We start from the raw sequence: 27,777 nt of genomic DNA on the forward strand, positions 1-27,777 counted from the left end.
AGTACAAGCATTTTGACTGGTACTGTAGGTAGCACACATGAGGAAACGTTTCTCCGTTGAGATCATTTCCTTAATTCATTTTTAGCCAGATGTAAAATCTTCCTGTTTTGACTAATTTAATAGAGTGGGTTAGGTCTGCTCTATACCAAATTAACATACCCACTGAGTCTCTTCCCTGTTTCACACCAGGTAGTTTGGTGGATGGGACCACCAGCTCTCTGTAACCTAGTGGGTCCGTCCCCTTTATACCATGTTTCTTGTAGGATGACAATGTCTGTATTTCCAATTTCTTTGATGAAGTCTGGGTTCCTGCTCTTTAAGCCAAAGACAGATGACCTCAGACCTTGTATATTCCAGTAGGAGATAGTAAAAGCTTTGTGTTCCTTAGTGTCTGGGGTTATTGTTCGTGTGATTTAGGCCAGGATGTTCTCTCTCTCTCTCTCTCTCTTTCCTCCTCTTCCAACCTTCTCCCCCACCCCCTCTTCCTCATCACATGGCTATAATCTCTCTCACTCTCGCTTTCTCTTTCTCTCTCCTTCTCCCTCTATTCCTTTCAGTCTGCTGGCCTGGCAGGAAACTCAGCTCTTTTGTCACAGATTTAAGATGTCAACGTTTCCTAAATTGTCTTTACATTTTTCTGACAATCTGGTAAAATGAATAACAATGCTAAGCTTAATCACAGGCTTCCAAAGCTAATCTATTCTTTCGCCCAATGTGCTGTAAAATCCATCTTTATAGTGAGATTATAAAATAATGAGTTGCTGGCAGACGTTAAAGAACATTTTGCCTGACAAAAAAACAGCAATTTGGTGTTGCTGCTACAGCAACCTGTTTCTATGTGTCAGCATATTTAGTAATAACAAATTACTTGACTGTTACAAAGTACTGAAAAGAACAGAACACCGGTAATTGATGAAGCATCAATGTAACTAAGAGGGAAATGACCAACGTTGTGACATCATTCACCATGAGGAAACTGGGTTTGTTTTTCTTATAGAGCTCCACTGCTGGTCAGGTTCTTGTCCAGCAGCTTGCCATGCTCTGATTGGCTGAGGAGGCCATTGTGACGAGGGCCCAATAGAGGTGAAGACAAAAAGCATCCTTTGCTCAGTTACTGCTCTCCCTCTCTCTCTCTTTCATTAAAACCTCTCCAGCCACTAAACCGATTAAGCCAATTAAGCATGAAAACACAATGCTACTTGTTTCTGCCACCATGCTTCTCTATGTGGGAGAGAGAGAGGAGACAGGAGCAGGGCGTCGGCCATTCAGCAAGCTGTAACATGACAAAGAGAGGAGAGAGAGACCCAGGGAGAGTCAGAGGAGACATGGTTGTTTCTTGTCAGCCTGTTCTGCCAGTGCAGCCATGCATGACAACATACAAAGTGGCTACCATGGACTAGAGTACAGTCAGAGTGGAGATGTGGAGCATATCAATCTGTATTGTTGAACACCTTTATTCAGTACCCGGCAGTGTCTCGTAGTATTCATAACTCACACTGCGCTATGCACAATTGTATTCCTGATGCGTGGAACTAAATCTCTCCTTAGTGGGACACAAAAGTCTTATGAATAAACAAATACAGATGATAAAGGAATGACAGGGCCTGTAGCCTGGCCACAATAACAGGAGACTGACTGTGTGTTGTTGTTGTTTCCAGGACCTTCCATGATAGCAGGCTTATTTGAATCATTCTCCACAGGCCATGTGGGTGCTGATGCTAAACAGAAGCTAATGTGAGCCCCATTAAAAGACCCTGGGAGAGGGGGATTCAGTCTGCGCAGGCAAGCGGAAAAGCAACAGCCTGTTTATCACCCTATTGTGCTCCTAACCTCACTGTGGTGTCCCCCTCTCTCCCTCTCTCTATCCTCTCCCTCTCTATCCTCTCTCCCTCTCCCCCTCTCTATTCTCTCCCTCTCTCTATCCTCTCCCCCCTTTCTCTTTTTATCCTCTCCCCCTCTCTCTCCCTCTCACTCTCTCTATCCTCTCCCTTACTCCCTCTCTCCCAGTTACTCCCTCTCTCCCTCTCTCTATCCTCCCCCTCCCCCCCCCTCTCTCTCTCTCTCTCTCTCTCTCTCTCTCTCTCTCTCTCTCTATCCTCTCCCTCTCTCTATCCTCTCCTTCTCTCTCCCTCTCGCTACCCTCTCACTCTCTCTCTCTCACTGTCCTCTCCCTCTCTCCCTCTCTTTCCTGTCTGCTTTCTCTCTCTCTCTTTCTCCCAGTTCTTCGCAGTGGCATCATGCATGAGGGTACTCCCTGAATAACAAAACAGAAACAGATTTGTTTAGCTTGCAGTTGTGTCCTCTCTGAAGAGACCCTGTCTTTTTGTCTTCATGGTGAGGGGAGGAATGTCTTCACTGAGCTGTTTGTCTTTTCGTTCTCTCTGCTGTGCATCCTTTCCTTTATGTATCCCTCTTCTCTGGTGTTTACTCAATGTGATGTTGCATTTTTAAAAAACTTTTTTGGCTTGTTTGTGCTGTGTACTTGTGCATGTTTACTGTATTTTGACCGGGCTGGAGCCCAGATGGATAGCCTTCTTGGGTTGTGACACAGAGAGCTGGGAGACCAGAGAGTTGTCCATGGAGGAGAGAGAGATAGAGTCTGACAGTCACTGTGAAGCTTTCTGCTCTGTGTCCTGAGAGATAACAGGACTACATTTAGTATTTCACATCCACTCCCTACTGAATCCCTGTCCATAACTCTCTCCATCTCTCTCTATGTCAGGGTTAGAACCCTCTGCCTGAGGCCTTAGACCTTCAGCATATCTTGTGTATCTCCTTGCCATTTCTTCATTTAAGCCTATTAGAAAGTGTGTGCCCTCAGGCATGGAGGGAAGCAAAAGCCATTCCTCTACCTAAGAATAGCAAAGCCTGGCTCAAATAGCCGACCAATCAGGCTGTTACAAACCCTTAGTAAACTTTTGGAAAGAATTGTGCTTGACTAGATACAATGCTATTTTACAGTAAACAAATTGCCAACAGACTTTCAGCATGCGTATAGGGAAGGACATTCATCAAGCACAGCACTTAAACAAGTGAAATTGATGATAGAAAGATTGTGGGGGCTGTTTTGTTAGATTTCAGTGCGGCTTTTGATATTTTCAATCATAGTCTGCTGCTGGAAAACGTATGTGTTATGGCTTTACAACCCCTGCTATATTGTGGATAAAGAGTTATCTGTCTAACAGAACACAGAGGCTGTTCATTAATGGAAGCCTCTCTAACATAATCCAGGTAGAATTAGGAATTCCCCAGGGCAGCTGTCTAGGCACCTTTCTTTTTCCAATTTTTACTAACGACATGCCACTGGCTTTGACTAAAGCCAGTGTGTCTATGCATGTGGATGACTTAACACTATACATGTAAGCTACTACAGCAACTGAAATTACTGCAACACTTAACAAAGAGCTGCAGTTAGTTTCAAAATTGGTCCTTAGTCCTAAATATTTCAAAAACTAAAAGCATTGTATTTGGGACAAATCATTCACTAAACCCTAGACCTCAACTAAATATTGTAATTAATAATGTGTAAATTGAGCCATTTGAGGTGACTAAACTGCCTGGAGTAAACCTGGATTGTAATCTGTCATGGTCAAAACACATTGATACCACAGTAGCTAAGATGGGCAGAAGTCTGGCCATAATAACCTTCTAATCAGCACTGTCAACAGTGTACATGTGGCGCTAACATGAATGATATGCCTGTGACTTCATCACAACTTGTTTTTGTAAGAAGTGGTGACATGCTGAATGCACTGAGGTGTCTATTTAAACTGCTAGCACACAGCTCTGACACCCACCCCACAAGACATACCACCAGAGGTCTCTTCACAGTCCCCAAGTCCAGAACAGACTATGGGAGGTGCACATTACTACATAGAGCCATGACTACATGGAACTCTATTCCACATCAGGTAACTGATTCAAGTAGAAGAATCCGATTTTAAAAAACAGATACAAATACACCTTAAGGGACAGCGGGGACAGTGAAGAGACACACACTCAGGAACAGACACACACACGGGAACAGACACACGTAGACACACGCTAGCACACGCTCTCTACACCAACGTACGTTGTAATATTGTTGTATGGGGGTATATACATTTTGTATTGTAGATATGTTGTGGTGTAATAATGTCACATGATGTACTGTTATATATTTTGTTTTATGTGTAATGTAAGTGTCTTAATGTGTTTGGACCCTAGGAAGAGAAGCTGCTGCCTTGGCAGGAACTAATGGGGATCCATAATAAACCCTAGGAAGAGAAGCTGCTGCCTTGGCAGGAACTAATGGGGATCCATAATAAACCCTAGGAAGAGAAGCTGCTGCCTTGGCAGGAACTAATGGGGATCCATAATAAACCCTAGGAAGAGAAGCTGCTGCCTTGGCAGGAACTAATGGGGATCCATAATAAATAGAAATACAAACTGTATGTGTCAGACTGTCAAGCGGTGGTGAAAGTTCAACGTCATGTTTCTGTGATTTACTATTTGCCTGAGAGATAAATCTTTACCATAACGACATGTTACTTCTACATAGTTTACACCAGTATGTTCTGATATACAGGTATTAACAGATTGATTGCACAGTTGTGGCTTTACTGTTCACATGCCGTTTGTATATTTCTGAATTCGGAAATATTTAATTAGATCTAGTACGTTAGTGTGGCGTGATGTGAGCATCGATAGTCTCATAAGGATGATTATAGTCTGCGTTGTGCATTTAGAGCCGCAACACTCCCTCAACGTCCAATCAGAGATGATTTGTGGGCTCCCATTGCAACTGGAGGAGTACAGTGACATCAGTATGATTTGTTACTTCCTCATGACCCCAGATCATCTTGCTCTGAGTACAAATACTTAAGTCTAAGACAGCCTGAGATGTAGTCTGTCCTCCTCCCTCACCCCACTTCCTACTCTGTCCTCCAGCTAATGCTAAGTACTGTATCTGTCATGCCACTGGAATCTGTATATCTCTCAAGAGGACCACAACGTAGAATAAATAAACCCACTGTGTGACACAGAGGCATCTCCATTCCACATGATGTACAGTATCTCTGTGAGTCATGTCACCAGCATGATATCACGTATCAATCATACAGTAGTTACCGCCTACAGGAGGTGGGGGAAAAGAGAGGAAGATCTTACATGATGGAATGTACGTAATAGGACAAGGGTAATCCTATCAGTCTGCACCACTGAGCTTCTGCTCATCAACACAGCCAATTTTCCAGCCAAAGAGAGGAGTCATAAAATAAATAATAGAGATAAAATGAATCACTAACCTTTGATGATCTTCATCAGATGACACTCATAGGACTTCATGTTACACAATACATGTATGTCTTGTTTGATAAAGTTCATATTTATATAAAAAAATCAGAGTTTATTACAAGTTTACATTGGCGCGTTAAATTCACTAGTTCCAAAAACATCCAGTAATTTTGCATAGCCACATCAATTTTACAGAAATACTCATCATAAATGTAGATGAAAATACAAGTGTTACACATGGAATTATAGATATATCTCTCCTTAATGCAGCCGTTGTGTCAGATTTCAAAACAACTTTCTGGAAAAAGCAAACCATGCAATAATCTGAGAACGGCTCTCAGAAATAAAAAAATTATCCGCCATATTGGAGTCAACAGAAATCAGAAATAACATTATAAATATTCCCTTACTTTTGATGATCTTCATTAGAATGCACTCCCAGGAATCCTAGTTCCACAATAAATGTTTGATTTGTTTGATAATGTCCATTATTTATGTTCAAGTAGCTACTTTTGATAGGGCGTTAGGTACACAAATCCAAATGCCTGTGCAGGTCCAGCCGAACGTCGGACAAAAAGTTCTAAAAGTTATATTACAGGTAGTAGAAACATTTCAAACTATGTATAGAATCAATCTTTAGGATGTTTTTATTATAAATCTTCAATAACGTTCCAATCGGAGAATTCCATTGTCTGTAGAAATCCATGGAACACAGGTCGCTATCATGTAAAATGCGTGTGACCAGGACCTGGCTCTCTGCCAGACCACTGACTCAAACAGCTCTCATCCGGCCCCACATCACAGTAGAAGCCTCATTCAAGTTTCTAAAGACGGTTGACATCTAGTGGAGGTGCAACATAACCAATATCCCACTGTGTATTCAATAGGGGCTGGGTTGAAAAACTACAAACCTCAGATGTCCCACATCCTGGTTGAATTTTTCTCAGGTTTTTGCCTGCCATATGAGTTCTGTTATACTCACAGACATCATTCACACAGTTTTAGAAACTTCAATACTAATACTAATATGCATATATTAGCAACTGGGACTGAGGAGCAGGTTGTTTACTCTGGGCACCTCTGGGCACCTTTCATCCAAGCTACTCAATACTGCTCCTGCAGCCATAAGAAGTTAAGGAGTTGTACCATAAGTCAGCTCAGATAGAGGCTCACATATCTGATGTGCTTCCTTTGCCTGTAACCTGGTACACAGCCCCCAAGCAGACACAGAGACACATAAACCCTCCAGCCATTTTGAATTGTTTGGAAACTGTTGAAAGGCCTCTATCAAACACAAACCCTGGCTCTGACTCATAAACATATTTGTGTTTATCTCTTCTAAACACCTTGGAGACCCATCACCGCTTGGCAAAAGCCAGGGAATTAGAATTCCTGTTTTGAAAAAAGAAAGAAAAGAAGCCTTTCTAAATAAATAAATGGATAATTCTTCCACCGAGGACAGAGTGTAATGATAAAAGATGAAAGGAGTGAGCAGGGTGAAGTATAGTCACGATCCAGAGACTCCTGTGCTTCAGTCAGCCCAAAGTATTCTGCAACTGCTTCTTCACAACCTTTATTCTCATATTATACATTCCCAAGATGCATTGCTCTCTGGGGAGGAAGATAACCTTCTTGTATTTCTGTCTTTGGGCAGTGGCTCTGTTAGTCAGGGGGAAGAGAATGTGGACTCCCTCGCCAGGCCCCGCCTGTGTGTGACCCCTCCAGTCACCTCTGGGCTGGCCCGGGCTTTATGAGGGCTTCAACACGCCTGAAAGGGACAATCAGCATGCGGTCTGCAGGGTCCCACTCCACACACACAGACTCACACACACACACACAGACTCACACACACACACACACACACACACACACACACACACACACACACACACACACACACACACACACACACACACACACACACACACACACACACACACACACACACACACACACACACACACACACACACACAGACTCACACACACACACACATCACAAGAAAATAAGAAATGTCCACAAACAGCCTTTGAATATTACAAAGAAAAGCGAGTTATCAGGAAGAATAGGACGGAACGAGGAGAGGAGAGAGGAAGGCCTGTCCATTGAGCTGGCTGGGGAGAGAGAGGAGAGAGGATAGAGGAAGGCCTGTCCATTGAGCTGGCTGGGGAGAGAGAGGAGAGAGGAATGACTGTCCATTGAGCTGGCTGGGGAGAGAGAGGAGAGAAGGTCTGTCCATTGAGCTGGCTGAGGAGAGAGAGGGAGAGAGAGGAGAGAAGGACTGTCCATTGAGCTGGCTGGGGAGAGACAGGGAGAGAGAGGAGAGAAGGTCTGTCCATTGAGCTGGCTGAGGAGAGAGGAGAGAGGAAGGACTGTCCATTGAGCTGGCTGGGGAGAGAGGAGAGAGGAATGACTGTCCATTGAGCTGGCTGGGGAGAGAGGAGAGAGGAAGGACTGTCCATTGAGCTGGCTGGGGAGAGAGGAGAGAGGAATGACTGTCCATTGAGCTGGCTGGGGAGAGAGGAGAGAGGAAGGACTGTCCATTGAGCTGGCTGGGGATAGAGGAGAGAAGGTCTGTCCATTGAGCTGGCTGGGGAGAGAGAGGGAGAGAGAGGAGAGAAGGCCTGTCCATTGAGCTGGCTGAGGAGAGAGGAGAGAGGAAGGCCTGTCCATTGAGCTGGCTGAGGAGAGAGGAGAGGGGAAGGTCTGTCCATTGAGCTGGCTGAGGAGAGAGAGGGGAGAAGGCCTGTCCATTGACCTGGCTGAGGAGAGAGAGAGGAGAGAAGGCCTGTCCATTGAGCTGGCTGAGGACAGAGAGGGGAGAAGGCCTGTCCATTGAGCTGGCTGAGGAGAGAGAGAGGAGAGAAGGCCTGTCCATTGAGCTGGCTGGGGAGAGAGAGGAGAGAAGGCCTGTCCATTGAGCTGGCTGGGGAGAGAGAAGAGAGAAGGTCTGTCCATTGAGCTGGCTGGGGAGAGAGAGGAGAGAAGGCCTGTCCATTGAGCTGGCTGAGGATAGAGAGGGGAGAAGGCCTGTCCATTGAGCTGGCTGGGGAGAGAGAGGAGAGAAGGCCTGTCCATTGAGCTGGCTGGGGAGAGAGAGGAGAGAAGGTCTGTCCATTGAGCTGGCTGGGGAGAGAGATGAGAGAAGGCCTGTCCATTGAGCTGGCTGGGGAGAGAGAGGAGAGAAGGTCTGTCCATTGAGCTGGCTGGGGAGAGAGGAGAGAAGGTCTGTCCATTGAGCTGGCTGTATATATATAATATGACATTTGTAATGTCTTTATTGTTTTGAAACTTCTGTATGTGTGATGTTTACTGTTAATTTGTATTGTTTATTTCACTTTATATATTCACTTTATATATTATCTACCTTACTTGCTTTGGCAATGTTAACACATGTTTCCCATGCCAATAAAGCCCTTGAATTGAATTGAATTGAATTGAGAGGAGAGAAGGCCTGTCCATTGAGCTGGCTGGGGAGAGAGAGGAGAGAAGGCCTGTCCATTGAGCTGGCTGAGGATAGAGAGGGGAGAAGGCCTGTCCATTGAGCTGGCTGGGGAGAGAGAGGAGAGAAGGCCTGTCCATTGAGCTGGCTGGGGAGAGAGAGGAGAGAAGGTCTGTCCATTGAGCTGGCTGGGGAGAGAGGAGAGAGGAAGGACTGTCCATTGAGCTGGCTGAGGAGAGAGGAGAGAGGAAGGACTGTCCATTGAGCTTGCTGAGGAGAGAGGAGAGAGGAAGGCCTGTCCATTGAGCTGGCTGGGGAGAGAGGAGAGAGGAAGGCCTGTCCATTGAGCTGGCTGGGGAGAGAGAGGAGAGAAGGTCTGTCCATTGAGCTGGCTGAGGAGAGAGAGGAGAGAAGGTCTGTCCATTGAGCTGGCTGTATATATATAATATGACATTTGTAATGTCTTTATTGTTTTGAAACTTCTGTATGTGTGATGTTTACTGTTAATTTTTATTGTTTATTTCACTTTATATATTCACTTTATATATTATCTACCTTACTTGCTTTGGCAATGTTAACACATGTTTCCCATGCCAATAAAGCCCTTGAATTGAATTGAATTGAATTGAATTGAGAGGAGAGAAGGCCTGTCCATTGAGCTGGCTGGGGAGAGAGAGGGAGAGAAGGCCTGTCCATTGAGCTGGTTGGGGAGAGAGTGAGAGAGAGCGAGAGAGAGAGAGAGAGAGAGAGAGAGAGAGAGAGAGAGAGAGAGAGAGAGAGAGAGAGCTGAGCAGCAGAAGCACAGGAGGGTGAATGAACTACCCCATACACATTGTATGTGTGTTGATCACAGTGAGCTCCTCACTCAGATCCCATCATACACTGGGGGAAACACTAGCTGTGGACGTGGAGAGTCTGTGGAGATGGGGTTTGAGGAGGATGTGGTGTTACCAGAAGGTGATACTGATAATTTGCTGTCCAGGGTCTAATTTGAAAGTATTTTTTGGGGATACTTTGGAGCCTTTTCATCTCTCAGTTTATCCCTGAAATGCCATTGGATCATCTCTGTCAGTTTATCCCTGAAATGCCATTGGATCATCTCTTTGAGTTTATCCCTGAAATGCCATTGGATCATCTCTGTCAGTTTATCCCTGAAATGCCATTGGATCATCTCTGTCAGTTTAACCCTGAAATGCCATTGGATCATCTCTGTCAGTTTAACCCTGAAATGCCATTGGATCATCTCTGTCAGTTTATCCCTGAAATGCCATTGGATCATCTCTGTCAGTTTATCCCTGAAATGCCATTGGATCTCATAGTTCTCTCTGCATGGTGCTTCATGATAGTTTTCTCAAGCTGAGCCTGTATTTGGAAGAATAGGCCTATCACAAATTAAGCCAAGGTGGATTCTTCTCTTTGTATTTAAAGTGACAGGTGATGAAATGGATAGTGAACTGTATTTTGGTTACTGGTACTGGATGCATTGCTTGACATTGGGGACATTAAACTACTGCTGGACTACTCATATTTGGGAATATCAGACTGGGACCTGGATGTGAGTTGTTGCTGATGACGTGGCTGTGAAAAGGATCTATCCCAGTGGGATTGGTCTGGTTCTGTGTTATTTCAGCAGACACCATGCAGTCTGTATCTCTACTGGTGGTGGTACTGGCCATGCTGGGGGTCTGCCCTCATAAGGGTCCTCATCATTGGGCCCCTCGCCACACTGGTCTGCGGAGATCTCAATCCCACTGGTGTAAGAGACAGCAGGGGAAGACTCAGGGGCCCCACCAAGACCACTTGCCTCTGAGGTACCACAGCAGCAAGACAAACAAATGTAACCAATTCTTACACAGTAAGTCTAATTAAATTATCTGTGCATTCTATCGAAAGGTGGAGAAGCCTGGAGCTTTTACAAATGAACTGATCCTAAACCTCTTTGGCTTCAATGTACTGACATCATTTGCATCCATTTTCCTAGTAATTGGGGACAATGTTTGAGTTATTGTAATCATCACAAGTTGATAGTCTCCTGGAGTGGGATGCAGGGAAGGGTGGAAAAGTTGTCTGTACTTTCATGCTATCTTTTCTCTTCATGGAGGTTGTGTCAAGGAAAGGAGAAATGGCTGTGGTGTTAAAAGCACTCTACTGTCTCCTCTCTTCTCCCAGCTCGCAGCTGTCACAGTCAAGACAAATATGTTATTTTCTCTGCCTCTGTGCTGCTCTGATCAAGGCAACAACTCACATCCAGGTCCTCGTCTGCTGTGCGATAGAGAGGAGATATGCTCAGCTATTGAGAGGAGGATAGAGAGGAGATATGCTCAGCTATTGAGAGGAGGATAGAGAGGAGATATGCTCAGCTATTGATAGGAGGATAGAGAGGAGATAGCTCAGCTATTGTTATCTGACACTGCATGGATGGCTATCGTAGGCAATGGAGAGAAAGTTGATTAAAACAGCTTTAAAGGCAACTGTTTGTAATCCTCAGGTCCAAATTCAATAGAAAAACAAAGAGAAAGATAGTGAACCCAAACAAAGATCTTTTCCGTATTTGTTTTAATAATATCTGAGCTATTTATTGGGGGATGTATTTATCCACTTGCTTTAGTCTGTTTGTGTTGTGGATGGTTCTGTACTTCTCAGAATGAAGCTCAAATCTTTTAAATCAGAGTTGTCTTCATACTCTGTTGGTCCCTCAAATTCAAATACGGACCTCAAAGACAGTTCCACTGATGTTTTTCATTCTTCCCCTCCAGTCAGGGACTGGTTTAGACCTGGGACATCAGGTTGGTGATGCTCGGAGGGAGTAGGGGGTGATGATGCAACATAGTAGACACAACATCACATTGTTACTGTAGCTACCCCTGTTTTGTAGGTTGATCCTTCTTCACTTTCTAAAAGAATGTACAACACATCTGCCTGCAGCCAGTGAATGCTTTCCACATGCCAGACCTCTCAGTCCACCCCATGTTGCTTGTCTCATGAGGCCAGGGTCCATAATCGCCCGTATGTTTCAATCTTGTACTGTTCTCTCCTGTTGGTTCCAAGAAAAGTATAATTCCATTTGGAAGTATTCAGCTGACTAGCCATTGGCAGAACCAGGTAATTAAAGGATTGGTGACAGCCTGGCAGGAGCGACACCTTGTACAACACTGAGACACAGAGGCTGGTTCAAGAAAAGAGCAGAATCACATTTGAGACCTAAATGGAGAGGAATGAATGAGACTGAGAAATAGGGGAGATAATGCGATTGAATGACGTTTACCATAATCTGTATGTCAGTGTGACCTCCTGATCATTCTATTCCTCATCCTACATACAATGAGGCATAACTAATGAAGATCAACACATTGTACACAAAAGGGTGGATAGACGACAGTTTTTCTTATGGTATGATAATACATTTAGATTTTCAGGATTTATTTATTTGGCCTGTGTGTTGTCAATAACATCTCCATCGCATATAAAGATGGCGATATGCCCATGATGGATGAGTTCCACTTACTCTCACTGGAGGGCGCTGTTGGGTAACTAATACGGCCTCAAAGGACAGGGTCTGAGCTGAAATTATAGGCTCTTTGTATGGGCTATGATATGACTTTTTATCAAGATTCTTAATTCATGTAATCAATGTCATTTTTTAATGAACCTTTTACATAAAACATTTACTCATAAAAGTAATCAAATTCAACCATCTTTTTTAATGAATACCTGTCATTGCTGGAGTATTGTCTAAAATCACAGACGAGACAGTTTTTAAAAAACTAGAATTGATTAAATGCAAAAGAACTATTGAAAAGACAATGACAAAAGTTTTTCTCGTTTAGCAAATCTTACACATTTTAAAGTAGATTAGCATCTTTGATCATGGTTAAGAGAAACCTAGTTCCAAGATAATCGCCCCTAAAGTGAATTTTAATTGACTGATTAAGATTTGTATCTCACTCCAGCAGAAAGCCAAAGCATGAGCTTGGGAGTATAGAACAGATACACTACATGATGAAAAGTATGTGGACACCTGCTCGTCGAACATCTCATTCCAAAATCATGGCCATTAATATGAGGTTGGTCCCCCCTTTGCTGCTATAACAGCCTCCACTCTTCTAGGAATGCTTTCCACAGATGTTCGAACATTACTGCGGGGATTTGCTTCAATTCAGCCACAAGTGCATTAGTGAGGTTGGGCATTGATGTTGGGCAATTAGGCCTGGCTCGCAGTCAGCGTTCCAATTCATCCCAAAAGTGTTTGATGGGGTTGAGGTCAGGGCTCTGCGCAGTCCAGTTCAGTCAAGTTAAGTTCTTCCACACTGATATTGACAAAAGATTTCTGTATGGACCTCACTACCTACCTCATCCCAATTTTTGTTTTTCTGCTCTTTTGCTCACCAGTATTTCTTCTTGCTATATTGTAATTACTTTGCCACTATTGGCCTATTTATTGCCTTACCTCCTTACTTCATTTGCACACACTGTATACAGATTTTTCTATTGTGTTATTGACTGTACGTTTGTTTATCCCATGTGTAACTCTGTGTTGTTGTTTGTGTCGCACTGCTTTGCTCTATCTTGGCCAGGTCGCAGTTGTAAATGAGAACATGTTCTCACCTTGCCTACCTGGTTAAATAAAGGTGAAATAAATAAAAATTAAAATTGTGCACAGGGGCATTGTCATGCTGAAACAGGAAAGGGCCTTCCCCAAACTGTTGCCACAAAGTTGGAAGCACAGAATCGCCTAGAATGTCATTGTATGCTGTAGAGTTAAGATTTCCATTCACTGGAACTAAGGGGCCTAGCCCGAACCATGAAAAACAGCCCCAGACCATTATTCCTCCTCCACCAAACTTTACAGTTGGGACTATGTATTGGGGCAGGTAGTGTTCTCCTGGCATACGCCAAACCCAGATCTGTCCTTCAGACTGCCAGATGATGAAGTGTGATTCATCACTCCAGAGAACACGTTTCCACTACTCCAGATCCCAATGGCTGGGAGCTTTACACCCCTCCAGGCGATGCTTGGCATGGTGAACTTAGGCTTGTGAGTGGCTGCTCGGCCATGGAAACCCATTTCATGAAGCTCCTGATGAACAGTTCTCGTGTCGACGTTGCTATCAGAGGCAGTTTGGAACTTGGTAGTAAGTTTTGCAACCGAAGACAGAAGAATTTATTTGCGCGGTGCGCTTCAGCACTCGGCGGTCCCTTTCTGTGAGCTTGTGTGGCCTACCACTTCGCAGTTGAACCGTTGCTGCTCCAAGACGCTTCCACTTCACAATAACAGCACTTACAGTTGACCGGGCAGGTCTAGCTGGGCAGAAATTTTATGAACTGAAAGTCACTGAGCTCTTCGGTAAGGCCATTCTACTGCCAATGTTTTTCTATAGAGATTGCATGGCTGTGTGCTCGATTTTATACACCTGTCAGCAACGGGTGTGGCAGAAACAGCTGAATCCACTAATTTGAAGGGGTGTCCACATACCTTTTGTATAAATAGTCTAGTTCTATTGCCACTAAAATAGGTCATTACTTGCTATCCTATGGCTTCTGTGCATTGCTTTTGAGAAAACATCTTATTATATAGGTTGTAGGTTAATAGTTGTCCTATTGTTTGTTCTATTCTAGATGTTACATTTTTGGGAAACAGAAATTACTTTAGGTCAACCAAAACAGGGTTTGTGTTATTTTCAACTTTATATTCTATTCTATTATTAGTAGTAGCATTATTATTATTGCATATTATTGCTTAGTATAAAATCGAAATGTGTAAGAACAGGGAAAAGTCTAACACGTGGCCTGATCTATCCTTCACACACATAGGCTACCTATAGGTTTACCAGGTGCATGGGAATTGTGAATAACAAATTTAACTGTATTGTGGTAGGCAACATACCAGTCACCTCCGTAAGTGAAAAGATTTGATCGCTCATCTGCGCTGCGCTCACCAATCCAGCCTGTAAGAGGTTAAATTTATTCTATGGAAAAACCAATTGTAAGCTTCTTGAAGGGGGGAGAATGGCACATACCATTTGACGAGGCATTCAACTCCAGTGAATGAAGTGCTGTGAATGTGAATTCGAATCCCCCCTGCCCGAGGTGAAGGGGTCCGCGGTGCACACAGGGGATTCGAAAACCCAAATACGCTTTTGTGGGTTGAAACTTTGGTAACCCAAGGGCCACTGAATTGATGGAAAAGTAGTAGTGATCCACGACCGATGGATCCGGGTTACAAAGTGTCCAGCCTTTTGCCTATCTAAACCCGGAGAAAAGAAACTTCTGAAGTTCCCTTGTCAAGTGACAGATTCAAAAACGGACCTAAATGATGTGACTGCAAGCATCGATTCTCTAGGAGGGGTTTACAACGGACCGCCACTGGTTTTTTGTTTCACAAATTACCTTGTGGTGTTTTCTCTCTGGATTGTTGCCTGTGATTTCCTTACTTTATTAACCTTATACATGAGAAGAGGATTATTTGAATTGGATTATACAGTTACCCGTTAAACGAGAACGCATGACTGAGACGTGATGACAAACTCCAAGAAGCGATAGAACTGTTCTAAACGTCTGCCTAAATAACATGTAAAACATTTTTTTTATAAAGATCGAAACTTGCTTCCATAGCTTTTTGGATATCACGTCAGTTTATTACTATTGATACACCGCAGAGCAAGCGTCCTATTCCCATTTTGCGGGCAGTTTGTTCTCGGTAGATTTTTATATTCTCCACAATTCATGGAATACAATTTTTAAGACGAGATATTGGACTAACATTTTAAATATAAAAAAAAACATTATTTTATTTCGTAATTTTCTCGGTATTCTAAAACCAGTTTTGAAATTGACATCAAGATTATGAAGGAGAGGATTGTTGAAGTATTTCACGAATAATTTGGATTAATTAAGTAATATTCTCAGACGAGAGACGTTGAATAATGTCACCAACTTCTATTGGGATGTCGGTTTTACTTGGAATTCTCCATGTGTGCTCAGGTAGGCAACTGATCATTCACTTGCTGCTTTGAATTTTGGACACCTGGGTTGGACATTTGGGATAAATATAAGATGTACCATTCAATTGCATATATTAATGTACTTTTACTGCACAATCTATGCATTATATTCTATAATGTATGATAATACATTGTACCATCCCTCACTGTACTTACATAGCCAAGTAATTCGTTGCAAAGAAAAGTAGCAGAGGTCTATACTTTTTCAATAGCAGGTCAATTATGAAAGTGTGAAACTGAGACCTGTGAACCTAAAAATGTATATTCAGTGCTGGGGCAAAATGTTTCGTTTTGTTTGCTAGGCTATACAATGTGAAGTAGGACTACACATTTTAATATCAATTAGAAAATCCAGGAATAAATAGTCTATTTCTTTATTGTACAGAAGTGACAGTTAAATACACTTCAAACAACAAGAGATTCAGATGGTGTTTTCAAGTACAGTAGTACCTGTTCTTATTTCTCTTTAAGACACTGCATCTCAGTGCAAGAGGTGTCACTACTGTCCCTGGTTCAAATCCAGGCTGTATCCCATCTGGCCGTGGTTGGGTGTCCCATAGGGCGGCGCACAATTGGCCCAGCGTTATCCGGGTTTAGCCGGGGTAGACTGTCATTGTAAATAAGAATTTGTTCTTAACTGACTTGCCTAGTTAAATAAAGGTGCAATAACATGCGAAAGGCTGAAAGGTCTATTGGCCTACTTCTCCTGACATGAACAGCATGATCAATCAAAGGGTACTGAGAGTGTATCAGTACACTGTAAAAAGTACTGCTGTTTTTGACTGCAAAAAGTCTACTTTCTGGGATGGGTGAGGGGGCGGACTAGCTTTCTAACCCTGAACTGCTTGAACAGTGTGCAGTATGCAGGCCTATCACAGTGATTCCTGTGGGAGGCTTGGAGGGAGCTGTCCTCATCACTCAAACAGACAGTGGTGGACCCTGTGGATATTGGGCTGCAGTGTTTGTCCTGGTGATAGTGTGGTCCATTTCCAGTGGTGTAAAGTACTTAAGGAAAAATACTTTATAGTACTACTTAAGTATACTTTTTGGGGTATCTGTACTTTACTTTACTATTTCTATGTTTGACAACTTTTAGTTTTACTTCACTACATTCCTAAAGAAAATATTGTAGTTATTACTCCATACATTTTCCCTGACAACCAGAAGTACTAGTTACATTTTGAATGCTTAACAAAACAGGAACATTGTCTAATTCACACACTTATCAAGAGAACATCCCTGGTCATCTACTGCCTCTGATCTGGCAGACTCACTAAACATAATGCATCTTTTGTAAATAATGTCTGACTGTCAGAGTTTGGCCCTGGCTAGCAGTACATTTTTTAAACAAGAAACTTGTGCCGTCTGCTTTGCTTAATTTAAGGAATTGTAAATGAGTAATACTTTTACTTTTGATACTTAAGTATATTTTAGCAGTTGCATTTACTTTTGATATTTAAAATCAAATACTTTTAGACTTTTACTCAAGTAGTGGGTGACTTTCACTTTAACTTGAGTAACGTTCTGTTACCGTATCTTTACTTTCTGTTAAGGTGTCTTTTCTTGTACTCAAGTACTGTATGTTTTCCCACCACTGTCCATTTCTAGAACAGGTGTGGTTTCCACTAGTTACCACAGCCACAAAGTAAAAATAGTCTATCTTAAAAATTCATAAAAACAAACCATGCTTGTTGGTCTTAATTTAAGCCTAAAGTTAGCACTGTGACAAAGCCCTGTCCCGAAGGTTAGGGTTAGGGTTAGGAGGATTAGGTTTAAAATCCCATTTTAAGAAGAGAAATTTGAGAAATTGGCATGGTTTATGACTTTGTCGCTGTGGTAACTACTGACAACCCAACACCAGCTCATCTGTGTTCTGTTTGGACATGAAAGAGATTGGTTCCCCGTTTTACATTCGGACTTATAACTACTCTTACTGTGTTGCAACTACTGTGTAGCTTTGTGTGGTGCTGTGGGAACTTGTTCTACTTGTCAAAATGGAAATGCATATACAATGTGGCATTCATTTCAAACATACACCATTTTGCTGGTGGCATTTTGGCATCAAAGACATTGTTCAGCAATCCATTACTCAGACGTAATCATTTTGTGGCTAATTTTCTTCCTCTATTGCGTGCTGTTTGGTTCGTGTCTCGCCAGACTCTCTCAATGTTGTGATGTAATAAAGGAGTGAACTCAGGAGTGTTATGCCAGAACAGCCACAACAACACTGCTGGGTTAGCTGAATGTACAGAACCAATATACTCCACATCTACTTGTATTTTCTCTCTCTCTCTCTCTCTCTCTCTCTCTCTCTCTCTCTAGCTCTCTCTATCTCTAGCTCTCTCTCTCTCTCTCTAGCACTCTCTCTCTCTCTCTAGCTCTCTCTAGCTCTCTCTAGCTCTCTCTCTAGCTCTCTCTCTAGCTCTCTCTTGCTCTCCCTCTCTAGCTCTCTCTCTCTAGCTCTCTCTCTCTATCTCTCTCTCTCTCTAGCTCTCACTCTCTAGCTCTCTCTCTCTATCTCTCTCTCTCTCTCTCTCTTAATTCAATGGGCTTTATTGGCATGGGAAACATGTGTTAACATTGCAAAAGCAAGTGAGGTAGATAATATACAAAAGTGAAATACAAATTAACAGTAAACATTACACGTACAGAAGTTTCAAAAGAATAAAGACTTCACAAATGTCATATTATGTATATAAAGTGTTGTAATGATGTGCAAATGGTTCTCCCTCTGTCTCTCTCTGTCCATTACTCTCTCACTCATTCTCTCTCTCTCTCTCTCTCTCTCTCTCTCTCTCTCTCTCTCTCTCCTATCTCTCTCTGAGTCTCTTTTTATCTCACTCATTCTCTCTTTCTCTCTTTCTCTCTTTCTCTCTCTCTCTCTCTCTCTCTCTCTCTCTCTCTCTCTCTCTCTCTCTCTCTCTCTTTCTATCTCTCTCATTCTCTCTCTCTCTCACTTTTCTTCTCTCTCTTTCTCTCTCTCTCTTCTCTCTCTTTCTCTTCCTCTCTCTTTCTCTCTCTCTGAGTCTCTCTCTCTTCCCCTCTCTTTCTCTGGGTCTCTTTCTCTCTCTCCCTCTCATTCTCTCTCTCTTTTTCTCACATTCTCTCACATCAGTGCCTTTATAGACCTGGGCCATACACTCTGGGCTTTCCAGGTCAGTTGCTCATACTCTGTTATGAGGTGGCTAATGCTTGCCATCCCAGAGTGGATGTATAGCAGAGATCCACCTTATTCATTTTGACCCAACACTGATTTTAAATGTTTAGGTTCACAGTTCACATGCTTTTCATAGCATAAAGCAGAGTTGTATGTATTGCAACTTTGATGTAATGACAGTTGATTGTAAACTCATGAAAGGTAGGTTACTATTGAAAGAAACAGTTATGACTTCCAGTCTCCTGTTGATTGCAGTGTATTATAGCTTCAGTTGGCCGATGTAATTACATCTAAGTCTCAGGGAATTGTTTTCTCAGTTTAAACCTGGCAGAATATTATAGCCTACCTGTACTTAATGCTTAGTACTCTGGTTAATATGCTTTAAAACAGTTACTCTTTCAGCAGATCATGAACAGAGTTAGAACAACTTAAAACTAAATGAAGAAATTATATGGCTGGGTATGATGGTGATTGACTCCATAAAAAATGTACATTGTAATTGAAACTGAAATGTAAGTTGTAAAGTATGTACGGGTCTAGTTTACAGAAGAGATGCCACGTAAACTCTGTGAGCTGTGTCTCCTCACTCTATAGCAGGGTTCCCTAACTGGCAGCCCTCTGGTGGTTGCATTTGGCCCCCAAGAAATAACATGTATTTATTGTTGGACAGAAAAGACTATAAAAACACCAGCACATTCAAATTATTCTCACATATAATAGAGAGATATACTGAGTGGACAAATCATTAGGAACACCTGCTCTTCCATGACAGACTGACCAGGTGAATCCAGGTGAAAGCTATGCTCCCTTTTTGATGTCACTTGTAAAATCAACTACAAATCAGTGTAAATAAAGGAGAGGAGACAGGTTAAAGATGAAGGAGAGGAGACAGGTTAAAGATGAAGGAGAGGAGACAGGTTAAATATGAAGGAGAGGAGACAGGTTAAAGATGAAGGAGAGGAGACAGGTTAAAGATGAAGGAGAGCAGACAGGTTAAAGAGGAAGGAGAGGTTAACTTCATGCGACGAGCAATCCCGGATCCGGGATCCTATTTATAGCCTCAAGCTCATTAGCATAACACAACGTTAACTATTCATGAAAATCGCAAATTAAATGAAATAAATATATTTGCTCTCAAGCTTAGACTTTTGTTAACAACACTGTCATCTCAGATTTTCAAAATATGCTTTTCAACCATAGCTAAACAAGCATTTGTGTAAGAGTATTGATAGCTAGCATAGCTATAAGCCTAGAATTCAGCCAGTAACATTTTCACAAAAACAAGAAAAGCATTCAAATAAAATAATTTACCTTTGAAGAACTTCAGATGTTTTCAATGAGAAGACTCTCAGTTAGATAGCAAATGTTCAGTTTTTCAAAAAATATTATTTGTGTAGGACAAATCGCTCCGTTTTGTTCACGTTTGGCTATGAAAAAAACCTGTATCCAGTTATAGCCTCAAGCTCATTAGCATAACGTAACGTTAACGATTTATGAAAATCGCAAATGAAATGAAATAAATATGCTAGCTCTCAAGCTTAGCCTTTTCTTAACAACACTGTCATCTCAGATTTTCAAAATATGCTTTTCAACCATAGCAAAACAAGCATTTGTGTAAGAGTATTGATAGCTAGCGTAGCATTTAGCATAGCATTTAGCGGGCAACATTTTCACAAAAACCAGAAAAGCATTCAAATAAAATAATTTACCTTTGAAGAACTTCAGATGTTTTCAATGAGGAGACTCTCAGTTAGATAGCAAATGATCAGTTTTTCCTGAAAGATTCTTTGTGTAGGAGAAAAATGCTCCGTTTTGTACATCACTTTTGGCTACCAAAAAAAAACGAAAATTCAGTCACCAAAACGCCAAACTTTTTTCCAAATTAACTCCATAATATCGACTGAAACATGGCAAACGTTGTTTAGAATCAATCCTCAAGGTGTTTTTCACATATCTCTTCATTGATATATCGTTCGTGGAAGTCTGCTTTCTTCTCTGAATTAAATGGAAAAATACTTGCAGCTGAGGTTTACGCACCAATTTCGACGCAGGACACCGGGGGGACACCTGGTAAATGTGGTCTCTTATGGTCAATCTTCCAATGATATGCCTACAAATACGTCACAATGCTGCAGACACCTTGGGGAAACGGCAGAAATTGTGGGCTCTCTCCTTGCGCATTCACAGCCATATAAGGAGACATTGGAAAACAGCGCTTCAAAACTTTTGCTCATTTCCTGTTTGAAGTTTCATCTTGGTTTCGCCTGTAGCATCAGTTCTGTGGCACTCACAGATAATATCTTTGCAGTTTTGGAAACGTCAGAGTGTTTTCTTTTGAAAGCTGTCAATTATATGCATAGTCGAGCATATTTTCGTGACAAAATATCTTGTTTAAAACGGGAACGTTTTTTTTTATCCAAAAATGAAATACTGCCCCTAGAGTTCAAAAAGGTTAAAGAAGGATTTTTAAGCCTTGAGACAATTGAGACATGGATTGTGTATGTGTGCCATTCAGAGGGGGAATCAGTGTAGTGTAGCATCTGCAGGGATAGAGGTCAGGGGTCACATTTCTGCCTCCATGGCAGAGCAGACCAGGGCTGATCCTCCCTGGGTGGGGCTGTGTCAAGAATGCTCCTGTGTGAACTAGGAATTTGGTCAGTTACAAGTAATTTGATTTTTATTGTTTCTACATTATCAGTGAATCATCTTCATTACCTGCACTTTATGGTCATGATAAGGTGAGGCTTATCAGTGAGTGTATGAGTGAGAGGTGATCTTTACCCCTCTCAGACCTGTGATGACTTGCTGTTTGCCGTCTGGCTCTTTCAGAGATAGTACATTGATACCCATGTCCATCACGTGGTCCCCTGTTATCATGTGATTCATCCTGTTGCTAAACGCTAAATGGCTCCTATCTCAGCCTGCTATCGGTCCTCAGAGTTCTCCCCACCAGACCTTACTCACCTTGATGATACTGTAAACATCCTGCTGGACTGAAGGTCAAGAGCTTAATTTCCCTCATTTCAGCTGCATTGAAAACAATAAGTTGGAGTCATTTTGCACTAGGCTTATGTTGACTGAAGGGGAAGTAACCTAGTTATATTTCAATCAGTCATTATCAGTCAACTTTACTGTTTCACCAGTTGACATAAGGTCGGGTTTAAACCAGTGCAGAAATGTGTCCACCTGTACTAGTACAGGTATCTAAATACACAAACTGTACAGGTATCCAAATACACAAACTGTACAGGTATCTAAATACACAAACTGTACAGGTATCTAAATACACAAACTGTACATGTATCTAAATACACAAACTGTACAGGTATCCAAATACACAAACTGTACAGGTATCTAAATACAGAAACTGTACAGGTATCTAAATACACAAACTGTACAGGTATCTAAATACACAAACTGTACAGGTATCCAAATACACAAACTGTACAGGTATCCAAATACACAAACTGTACAGGTATCTAAATACACAAACTGTGCAGGTATCTAAATACACAAACTGTACAGGTATCTAAATACACAGGTATCTAAATAAACTGTACAGGTATCTAAATACACAAACTGTACAGGTATCCAAATACACAAACTGTACAGGTATCTAAATACACAAACTGTACAGGTATCTAAATACACAAACTGTACAGGTATCCAAATACACAAACTGTGCAGGTATCTAAATACACAAACTGTACAGGTATCTAAATACACAAACTGTACAGGTATCTAAATACACAAACTGTACAGGTATCTAAATACACAAACTGTACAGGTATCTAAATACACAAACTGTACAGGTATCTAAATACACAAACTGTACAGGTATCTAAATACACAAACTGTACAGGTATCTAAATACACAAACTGTACAGGTATCTAAATACACAAACTGTACAGGTATCTAAATACACAAACTGTACATGTATCTAAATACACAAACTGTACAGGTATCCAAGTACACAAACTGTACAGGTATCTAAATACACAAACTGTACATGTATCTAAATACACAAACTGTACAGGTATCTAAATACACAAACTGTACAGGTATCTAAATACACAAACTGTACAGGTATCCAAATACACAAACTGTACAGGTATCTAAATACACAAACTGTACAGGTATCCAAATACTCAAACTGTACAGGTATCCAAATACACAAACTGTACAGGTATCTAAATACACAAACTGTACAGGTATCTAAATACACAAACTGTACAGGTATCTAAATACACAAACTGTACAGGTATCCAAATACACAAACTGTACAGGTATCTAAATACACAAACTGTACAGGTATCTAAATACACAAACTGTACAGGTATCTAAATACACAAACTGAAGGTGCCAACTGCCAAGTCAAAATGAGTATTCAGTTTTAACAGACATGATGGACAGACTATAGTAGATGAATCACTCCTGCTTGCTTTCTCTCTCTCCAGTTGCCTCCTGTGTGATAATGGCTAGGTGTAGCCTCCCTGGTGTGTGTGTAGGTTTGTGTGTGTGTCAGAGCCAGGATGTTGGCTAAAGGGCTGGGCAGTGAGAGTGAACCTCTATTCATCAGCCTCAGCCCAGAGCAGTTGAGGTCTTGACAAATTGACTCCTAAATGTAGATAATAAATTGTAGCCCCCCCAACTGGTGGTATGACAGGACACAGCAGGCACCACAGCCAATTAATGAGCACCAGAGCTCAGCTCACAGGTGAACCCTGTCTCCACCTCCACTCCTCTCACTTTCAAATTCCTCCCTGTCTAATACCTGCAGTCATTATAGACTCTCCCACTCTGTACCCAAAACACACTTTCATGGACTGTCTTTGATATAAAAATTAAAAAACAACATCAGCACTCTGTGGTGAATAAAGGATACCTTTGTGTTTCCTGCTGAGCCCAAGTAAGCACAAAGTGTGATTTAAAAAAATGATAATCTGTGACACCAGTTTGAGATGACAGATTCCACAAAGCTCCATGAACAGCTTTCAGACACCTAATCCCCATAACTCTAATCCTAATCAAGCACAGTTTACACCCTGAGATCCAGGATTAGTCCAACTCTGGTTTTAGCTCTATCAAACCACACTGAGTAGTTAGCAGAGAAATGCAGGAGGACGGCCCACATGATCTGTGTACAACTCGGAGGGAGGGAGGGAGGGAGGGAGAGTTATGTCTAAATCACCAACTCACCCTGGTCATTAGTGACTGACTAGATAAACATTTCATAGCGGTTTGTTTTTGACGGAGATAAATCTACAGTCAGTGACTCTTAATGAGCTACTTTCCCCTAAACCCTCTTCCTTTAATGGGCCTAAAATAACACTTTAATTGGATTAATTACCACATCCATTTGACATCAATAGTTTTGTAGTTTGCAGACTCAGGCTGCACCCGGACTAATAAGCACTTCTAATAGAGGACACTGTTCTGATTGGAGGAAACCTCACTGTGCCCCGAGCACAAACCCTCTCTCCATATTTTAAACCCCTGAAGAATGCAGTGGTACCTCTTCCCAGGCCGGGTTGAGGGGCGAGGGAGTGGTGTGTGGAGACACTGGATATGTATGGTCACTGCACTGGTTAAAGGCTTAGTTAATGCATCAGTGTGCGTCAGGCTGTCTGTGGGGCTGAGCTGAGACTTTGTCAGAGAAGACATAGTTAAACCCCGAGGAGAATAACAAGTCTCCAGCCCAACATGGCACTGGACTCTATAACCCTAACCCTGTGGAGACACACTAGGAAGACATTAACAGGTCTACAACCCAACAGCACTATGATGACATTAACAGGTCTACAACCCAACAACACTATGATGACATTAACAGGTCTACAACCCAACAACACTATGATGACATTAACAGGTCTACAACCCAACAGCACTATGATGACATTAACAGGTCTACAACCCAACAACACTATGATGACATTAACAGGTCTACAACCCAACAACACTATGATGACATTAACAGGTCTACAACCCAACAACACTATGATGACATTAACAGGTCTACAACCCAACAACACTATGATGACATTAACAGGACACCTGCAAGTTCCCGGACATTTCTGGGGGGAATGGCCCTACCCCTCACCCTCCGATCCAACAGGTTCCAGATTTGATCAATGGGATTGAGATCTGGTCTCTTCGCTGGCCAATGCAGAACACTGACATTCCTGTCTTGCAGGAAATCACTCACAGAATGAGCAGTATGGCTGGTGGCATTGTTATGCATGTCAGGATGAGCCTGCAGGAAGGGTACCACATGAGGGAGGAGGATGTCATCCCTGTAACACACTGCATTGAGATTGCCTGCAATGACAACAAGCTCAGTCCGATGATGCTGTGACACACCGCCCCAGACCATGACGGACCCTCCACCTCCAAAATTGATTCTGCTCCAGAGTACAGGCCTCGTTGTAACTCTCATTCCTTCAACGATAAACTCGAATCTGACCATAGCAATAAGGCACCTCTGGGTGTGTGGTATATGGCCAAAATACCACTGCTAAGAGCTGTATCCAGGCACTCCGTGTTGATTCATGCTGATGAACATCCCTTATCCGTGGTATATATTGGTCATATACCACACTCCCTCGTGCCTAAATAAAGCACACCCATAATTGGATGTGATGGAATTGTCTTTCTGAGCCGATGGATAAGACACTCGTGTGTCCGTCACTATCGTTGTTTTAAACATAATTTACAAAGGAATCAAACCTCCTCTGTTTGACCTGTGTGTGGAATTGATAGATGATGTGTCTACACTGGATGAATGATGTTGGCTGTTTCCTTTTCCTTTGACAAGTCTAACATGTAGACCTCTCGGAGCTTGTAGCCCAGACATATGGGATTACTTAGCAATTAATAACCAGACATTATGTGGGAAACATACAGTTGAATGTGATAAAACATTATTTCGTGGCAACTTGAAGCCATAAAAAGGTGTCTGACCACATGTTGTGTGACACATTTCTCTCCAACAGTTGTCCTGAACACAGCTGTGTTTGTTCCATTCTACTGTGTGGTTTCCTCACCAGTCCATTGGTATAAAGTGGTGTTGTTCACTCAGCAGGAGAGTATACAGCACTCCCTTCTCCCTTTTCTCTCACCCCTATCCCCCCTTTTTGTTTGGGACCAGTTTTGAAAGACTTGTCTTTTTTAGTGTCTGGTCAGCAGAGAGCCTTGGACAGATAGAGCAGGCCAACGTGCAGAAAGGGGCTGGGATGGGGAGGCAGCATCGTTTCGCCTCAACAGGGTGATTGTGAGGCGTGGAGGAGGGGAAGGGGTATTACTGAAGGACTGAGGGGTGGAGGGGGAGGTGGTACACAAAGGCTGCCCCAGGGTGTGGAAGGAAGGGAGACAGAGGTGTGGGAGGTGGACGGAGCAGTCTCACATGTACATGACAGTTGCTCAGGGACTGTTCTTGGTCTGACTCTCCTTGTTCACAGTGCGTGTTGTTTTACCCACAGCCTCATGGGCAATGTGCTGAGTGGAGACTCTCCTTGTTCACAGTGCGTGTTGTTTTACCCACAGCCTCATGGACAATGTGCTGAGTGGAGACTCTCCTTGTTCACAGTGCGTGTTGTTTTACCCACAGCCTCATGGACAATGTGCTGAGTGGAGACTCTCCTTGTTCACAGTGCGTGTTGTTTTACCCACAGCCTCATGGACAATGTGCTGAGTGGAGACTCTCCTTGTTCACAGTGTGTGTTGTTTTACCCACAGCCTCATGGACAATGTGCTGAGTGGAGACTCTCCTTGTTCACAGTGCGTGTTGTTTTACCCACAGCCTCATGGACAATGTGCTGAGTGGAGACTCTCCTTGTTCACAGTGCGTGTTGTTTTACCCACAGCCTCATGGACAATGTGCTGAGTGGAGACTCTCCTTGTTCACAGTGCGTGTTGTTTTACCCACAGCCTCATGGACAATGTGCTGAGTGGAGACTCTCCTTGTTCACAGTGCGTGTTGTTTTACCCACAGCCTCATGGGCAATGTGCTGAGTGGAGACTCTCCTTGTTCACAGTGCGTGTTGTTTTACCCACAGCCTCATGGACAATGTGCTGAGTTGAGACTCTCCTTGTTCACAGTGCGTGTTGTTTTACCCACAGCCTCATGGACAATGTGCTGAGTGGAGACTCTCCTTGTTCACAGTGCGTGTTGTTTTACCCACAGCCTCATGGACAATGTGCTGAGTGGAGACTCTCCTTGTTCACAGTGCGTGTTGTTTTACCCACAGCCTCATGGACAATGTGCTGAGTGGAGACTCTCCTTGTTCACAGTGCGTGTTGTTTTACCCACAGCCTCATGGACAATGTGCTGAGTGGAGACTCTCCTTGTTCACAGTGCGTGTTGTTTTACCCACAGCCTCATGGACAATGTGCTGAGTGGAGACTCTCCTTGTTCACAGTGCGTGTTGTTTTACCCACAGCCTCATGGACAATGTGCTGAGTGGAGACTCTCCTTGTTCACAGTGTGTGTTGTTTTACCCACAGCCTCATGGACAATGTGCTGAGTGGAGACTCTCCTTGTTCACAGTGCGTGTTGTTTTACCCACAGCCTCATGGACAATGTGCTGAGTGGAGACTCTCCTTGTTCACAGTGCGTGTTGTTTTACCCACAGCCTCATGGACAATGTGCTGAGTTGAGACTCTCCTTGTTCACAGTGCGTGTTGTTTTACCCACAGCCTCATGGACAATGTGCTGAGTGGAGACTCTCCTTGTTCACAGTGCGTGTTGTTTTCCCCACAGCCTCATGGACAATGTGCTGAGTGGAGACTCTCCTTGTTCACAGTGCGTGTTGTTTTCCCCACAGCCTCATGGACAATGTGCTGAGTGGAGACTCTCCTTGTTCACAGTGCGTGTTGTTTTACCCACAGCCTCATGGACAATGTG

The 27,777-nt window shown here is 42.7% G+C and overlaps 1 protein-coding gene across 1 annotated transcript in view; it reads left to right on the plus strand.

Annotated features, from left to right (window-relative positions):
- The first annotated feature begins 14,783 nt into the window (after positions 1 to 14,783).
- LOC135553133 (roundabout homolog 1-like) overlaps positions 14,784 to 27,777 on the plus strand; it is a 331,155-nt gene continuing 318,161 nt past the window's right edge. The window contains exon 1 of the mRNA XM_064985272.1: positions 14,784 to 15,697. Coding sequence (XP_064841344.1) covers positions 15,640 to 15,697 — 58 coding nt within the window. The 5' untranslated portion in view covers positions 14,784 to 15,639. The remainder of the gene's footprint in view (positions 15,698 to 27,777) is intronic.

The sequence above is a fragment of the Oncorhynchus masou genome, chromosome 13 (assembly GCF_036934945.1).
Source record: "Oncorhynchus masou masou isolate Uvic2021 chromosome 13, UVic_Omas_1.1, whole genome shotgun sequence".
NCBI classification, from domain to species: Eukaryota; Metazoa; Chordata; class Actinopteri; order Salmoniformes; family Salmonidae; genus Oncorhynchus; species Oncorhynchus masou.